Here is a 6,606-nt window from a genome sequence, read left to right on the forward strand (position 1 = left end):
CACTTGATGTTTGTGTTAGGCACAAGATGATGTAAATGTTCCCTTCATTGTCAATGGCGTTTTTTTTAAACAAACATTGAACTAAAAACTAACATTAAACCTGTAGGCCTATATCAAAAACATGGAAAAATATATTTATTTAATACATTATTAACAGTTAAACTAAGTACAGTTCCGTACAAGGTCTGCTAAGAGGACTTATAACCCAGGGAAGTAAACTGTGGCTTGTTTCCATTGGGGTCCTTCCTATAATTCATCAGTAGAATGAATGAGAACTGTACATTGTGAGCATGCATTGTGCAATGTATGGAATAGCAGCCATTTCTATGTCTAATGGTGTTGAAACGAGATTAATTTGTGCCAAACATGTTCAGATACTGTGTGTGCATTTCATTTGCCATGAAAGACCCCTAACCCATTCTCTCATACTACTCTGTAGCTCCCCCTGTGTACTAAATATTTTTAAATATTTTTGCTCCACTATTTCCAAGCACATGTGGCCTGCAGTTTATTGGTTGTTGTGATTGTAAATGTTTAATATGCAACAACAAAGCATGTGATGACGACAGTCCTCTTGCAGTTTTAAGCTGCCATACGTAAACTTTTAGTCCAATTCTAAAGGCCTATTCATACTGTAGTTTTAGGTGATTTAGGTGACCACCGAAAACTACAACATGACGTCACTGAGCCGCGGTGGTAAGAGACTCACCGCTCACCCCAAACACATCTCTCTGTTTTTACTAAAACTACAACATGACATCACTGAGCCACGGTGGTAAGAGACTCACCGCTCACCCCAAACACATCTCTCTGTTTTTACTAAAACTACAACATGGCGTCACTGAGCCGCGGTGGTAAGAGACTCACCGCTCACCCAAACACATCTCTCTGTTTTTACCGTACTAAGCACCGTTTCGGTGGTCACCGTATCCCCCAGAACAGGACTATGAATAGGCCTCAACGCTGTACAAGAGACCCCCCCCCCCCCACCACCACCACACTGCTCAGACAAGAGGCAACCCCCGCTTAGCTCATTTCACTGTTGCTTCATTCAGGCCCAAACATGGCAACCCACAGCTGTCCTACCATCACACACCATGACACACACACGCACGCACACACACACACACACACAAGGGTCTACATGTCTCAGTAGAAGAAGTTAGATAAACCACCTCCAAATAACAACCACATAATCACAGGTTCACATGTGTTTAATGTGTAAGCAATGTGGGTTTTTTTTTAGCCGATGCACACCTCAGAAGGCTAGTGACAGGTGCGTAGGGAAATGGAGCATATATTAACCCATTCTGACCTGAGATCAGATTCATACGAGGTTTCCGCCGGGGACACACACTGGTCTGATGAACCCATTCTGACCTGAGATCAGATTCTAAAATTGTCAGTCGCTCTTCGATTTTTCAAAAATAGCAGACCTACAAGCTCGTAGCGCGCCACTCGGTGGCGCGATATGAGCTTGTAGATCTGCTATTTTTAAATAGCTAAAGCACAACATGATGCTGACACCAAAATGGGTGCCCGGTCAGAATGGATTAAAAAAGGGTATCTTTGAAAAACAAAGAAAAGGTCAGACACTACGTTTCGGTCGATTAGACCTTTATCAGGACAGACAATCGTCTGTCCTTTTTCTTTGTTTTTCAAAGATACCCTTTTTAATGTGGGTGAAATTCTTCATTGTACAAGCTCTGTCAACATTTACAGTATTCAGGGAAGGGGGGGGGGGAAATAATAGATGGAAGAAAAACGAACAGAAATGTCAAACGCAATGATGTATTGTATGTACAGTTGTTCAAATACATACAGTAGGTACATATATTTCTGACTTTTTTTTTCTTCTGGTGCCCGAGTGTCGTAGTGGGCAGACACAATAAAAAACAGTGTGCAATAGTATTTAGATAAGTTGTCAAATAAATAACTAAATAATGCCGGATGGGAACCGGCGTGCGGTTCCCGGTTCGATCCCTGTGGGCTCCCCCAGAGTTAATGTCGAAGTGTCCTTGAGCAAGACTCTGAACCCCTGGGGCAGCGGTGGCCGAACGGTTTGCGGAGCGGTCTTGATATCGGAAGGTCGCTAGTTCGTATCCCCGGACCGGCACGTTGCAATTACCACCGCTGAAGTGCCCTTGAGCAAGGCATTGAACCCCTACCATGAAATGTTATATGAGCAGGGCCTGGCTGTAAACAAATTCTTGAGCTTAGTCCAGTTACCCTGGGTAAACATAGTACCTTTCCTTTCCCGATGTGAATCTCTAAAGAAAATCTCTAAAATGCAGCATATTGTCTCTTTTCTCCTGTTCATTCAGGGTGCCCACCCTGGCGGTGTGGGGCTCGGTGGGCGGCGTAGCGCTGGTCCACTTCACCGACTGGAGGTTGTTCCTGGACTACGTTCCCTACATCAGCGGCAAGTTCAAGGACGAGGAATAGAGCTGCTTCCACTCATCTGAGGTACGGGTACGGTTTGGTTCCTGATGTTTTATTATGTTCGTGTGGCGTAGAGGGTTGACACTTAAAGGTCTCAGAGGCACGGCACTAGGGATGTCCTCCTGATACACTTTTATCGTTCCCGATCAGATAACACAAGTTCTGTGTTAGCCGCTACCAAATACCGATACCAGTGTTGTGATCTGGTGTTGTGTTTATAGATATCTAGCTATATATCTGGTGTTGTGTTTATAGCAGACTCCTCACTCAAATGTGCACTTGCAGTTTGAACAACTCGAAAGCAAACTCCACATGATGCCCCAACATGTTATTTAGTTACCTGCCATAGTGTCAACCCCTGTGTCGTATCGGTGGTTAGACTGGCATATTCACCGATACCGATATGACCCGATATGACATTGTCTGTTATAAAAGCTTACGTTTGCATTTGCATTTGCGCTTGTAGAACAAAGTCATGCTACATGCAACAATCAATAACTGCCTGCAGCTCAAACAACAGAATGAACAGAACTGTGAAAAGGTAGCATATCATTGTTCTTCATGAATATTTACTGGAGAGAGACGGAATGCACTTGGCCGTTGGGCAGCCTGAAAGCAAACTGCACCCTTGTTGTCCGAAGGTTCTATTTGCCTGAAACGGCCAGTCTGGCGACCTTTAGTGTCAACGCCAGTGGCGTATTCTGATACATGATGCTGATGGTTTGACAAGACTGATAAAGACGTCAGGACCCTAACTAGTCTCGACACAACTAGCCAGACACAACTATTCCACAAATCTCTGAATGCTACAGTATATTATATAGAGTCTGGAACTAGTACACCTCCCCAAATCCGAGTAAGGAAGCTGGCATTTCCATTTCACGAAAATACATTTTAAAATGTCTTTACATTTCAGGTATGCAGTGATAGGTGAGGCTTAGAGGGGGTTAAAACAATGGAGAAAGGTGGTTGGTGAAGAGGAGAAGGCGCGAAGAGGAAGAAGGGAGTGACACAGTGGGGAGAGGAAGAGGAAGCCTAGACAGAGACAGTCAGAGCTCTTTGAGACAGACAGAGACAGTCAGAGCTCTTTGAGACAGACAGAGACAGGCAGAGCAGCCTCTTTGTTATTTTCGGCACCCTCCCAACCCAGTTTTTAGCTTGTATTTAAAGGGCGTTAATCCTGTTTCCTCCCCTCATTTTCTAAGTTAGTGAGTCAGCTTGAGGGACCGTCAACGCTACAATACATTGGGTGTCCCAGAGGTAGAAATGCCATCATATGGGGGTACGTAGACTAATAAGGAGGGGTCCTTGAAATCGAAATGGTTGAGAATCACTGCTAGAGCTGTATTGTAATAACAATCTTCAATTATGGGGGTCCTTGGCATATCTTTTTAAACGGGGGTCCACACTATGACTACGCAGGCTAATGGATGTCCATCTAAGGGTCCTTGACATGAAAAGGTTTGAGAATCACTGCCTGTAATGAAATATTTTACAATGCGAATCTGTTCTAAAACATTTGTGTTCTATTTAAGGGTGGCCATACCATGTTGACCGTAGAGTGTTCCCTTCACAGCAGGGGTCTTTTCAGAGCTCCTGTTGCCGTCATTTCAACGAGGTCTATTTCTGCTTCACTGCTCTCTGTTTTGGGCTGATCCAGAAATACCATTGATGTGTAACAAGCCTGTATGTCTCAGGATGGACATTCTTAATTAACTAAACTAACTATGTTCCTACTGTGACAGACCCAGTATAGCCTGTTTATGTTTACCTCCATTTAGGGCAGGTGTGTCCAAACATTTTTCAAAAAGGGGGCCATATTAGAAGAATAATAAGCCATTTCGACCTGGGCACGATTCTACAAATGCCTTCTAAATCCTGACAGTTTTATTGAAAAAACCTCTGTTTCTATGTCAGTCGTTCTCAAAGCTGTTCATGTCAAGGACACCAAAAACTGTAATTGTTTGATCACATGTCGGTGGGGCCGATGGATCGGAGGCGAGCGCCTCTAAATACTAACGTGAGGTGTTTTGTGTTCCTTTAGGGCAGTGTGTGGGCCGTCGGTCACGGCTGGGACGAGGAAACGGACGGACGCGGCGACCAGACGCCGCTGCAGAGAGAGAGAGAGAGAGAGAGAGAGAGACATTAGGCATACACACAGCTGGCTAACACGTCGCCATCATCATCATCATCATCATGAAGCTGTCTTTGTGTAGAAACATCACCGTGAATGAAAGGACCTGACATCAGCCCTACATGGACTGGATTCTGAACCACGGATGCATTTTTATTTGTAGGAGTTCCAACCGTTTCCAGTACCGGTACTCCTCCTCCTGCATCACCATTCATCATTCCTACTCCGTCTGTCCATCCCCTGCTGTCGGTCATTATTTAACCCATTTAGAAATGTCTAAAATGTCTTCTGAATCCCGACAGTTTTATGTCAGGATTTGCGCCACATTTTCCCGACTCTTTCAAAAACAGCAGACCTACAAGCTCGTAGCGCGCCACTCGGTGGCGCGCTATGAGCTTGTAGATTTGCTGTTTTTCAATGGCTAAATTATAACATAATGTTTAAAACACCAAAAGGGGTTCCCGCCCCAAAAGGGGTTAAAGGTCTTCTGTTGTACAGTCAGAAATGTTTTTATGAAATCGGGTGTTTGAGAGAGCAGAGAACAAAGATTGAAAGGGATTTAGGCCCACACTTTTAGCCACTAGGTCGGAACTCTGATGCTCATATTATAGCATCTATAATAGGCCACTTTTACACTATGGTATATAAATGCTATATGCGCAGTGTATCGCATCTGCCCCTACACTACGGCTATGGTTTATCTGACCAGCATGATATCTGCCCTCTGCATCTGCCCTCGGTATCTGACCTCTGGTATCTGCCCTCTGTAACTGCCCTCGGTAGGTATTTGCCCTCGATATCTGCTCTCTGTATCTGCCCTCGGGTCTCTCACCAGGCAGTCGTATATGGCAGTAATATCATATAATGTCACACTGCAGGTTATGTTAAGTTATATTACATTTTAAATTATGCTGAAGTGCAAAAAACAAACATGGCTCCTTAGACTCCACTGGCCAAACGTACAGTATGTGACCGTGAACGTCATTGTAATAAAAATATAATATAAATTATATTGTTCTACTGTTTTGAGTTTTATTAACAGCACATAGACATATAAACAGAAGGGGAAATAATGCATACTGGTACGGTCGACCATATTATTGTACGTGAGAAGTTTAGAAGCTTCTAGAGAACCCCTTTTTGTACAATCAGACATACTGTACAAAATGAACATATACATATTTACAGCTAAACAAATAGAATAGCGGGTGTATAAGTCATGTATATTACAGATATGTTCCACGGACAGGGCTGGTCTGAGACCAGCCAGGTAAGTCATATTACAGATATGTTCCATGGACAGGGCTGGTCTGAGACCAGCCAGGTAAGGTGTTACAGATATGTTCCACGGACAGGGCTGGTCTGAGACCAGCCAGGTAAGTCCACGTGGGATTTGCGCCAAAGTACTTTGTGAAAGTCGGCTAAAAGTTTTACTTCCAACTTAAAGTGGATCAATTTAGCCTTTTTGGATGGATTTATCTTATTATGTGTTGTAATAATTATCCAAAGTAACTAGTAGTAAAGTTTTCAAATAGTTCTAGTGGGGCGAAAGTACACCATTTAGGCATTTATCAGATGCACTTAATCCAGAGCGATTTACATTAAGCAAAAACAAAAAGCATGGCATACATCACATACAGTACATACAAAGTAGTTATTATGAAACATCCGTAAGCTAAGAACGTAACAGTGGAATATCTAGTATATCATGAAACTATATATGTAAACTATACATACTATAATACTATATTATATATTAAACGTGTACTATAAAGTGCTATGACTACATAACATGCAATTCTAGTGCTGTCTATGTAACATGCTATAAGTCTGTTACTATTTTATACTTAAGTACAGTGCACTGAGTTACTGTACAGTACAACACTGCAACAATATGGACGAGAGGCTTAATAAACCTAGAGTTATTAATATGGACGAGAGGCTTATCTTAACCTAAAGTTATTAATATGGACGAGAGGCTTATCTTAACCTAAAGTTATTAATATGGACGAGAGGCTTATCTTAACCTA

General features: G+C 42.8%; 1 protein-coding gene across 2 annotated transcripts in view; it reads left to right on the top strand.

The window, feature by feature from the left end:
- uqcr11 (ubiquinol-cytochrome c reductase, complex III subunit XI) overlaps positions 1 to 6,606 on the top strand; it is a 332,601-nt gene that overhangs the window by 753 nt on the left and 325,242 nt on the right. Inside the window, exons 2-3 of one of the 2 annotated variants that reach the window (XR_014570267.1) lie at positions 2,325 to 2,466; positions 4,487 to 4,859. Coding sequence is in view for 1 of the 2 variants with exons in the window: in XM_083782172.1 (XP_083638298.1) it covers positions 2,325 to 2,445 (121 nt within the window). In the remaining variant the exon portion in view is untranslated. Of the gene's footprint in view, positions 1 to 2,324; positions 2,467 to 4,486; positions 5,581 to 6,606 lie in introns of those variants that run through there. The other variant, XM_083782172.1, reaches the window with a different exon arrangement.

This window comes from Protomyctophum parallelum, assembly GCF_964188405.1.
Source record: "Protomyctophum parallelum genome assembly, chromosome: 14".
NCBI classification, from domain to species: Eukaryota; Metazoa; Chordata; class Actinopteri; order Myctophiformes; family Myctophidae; genus Protomyctophum; species Protomyctophum parallelum.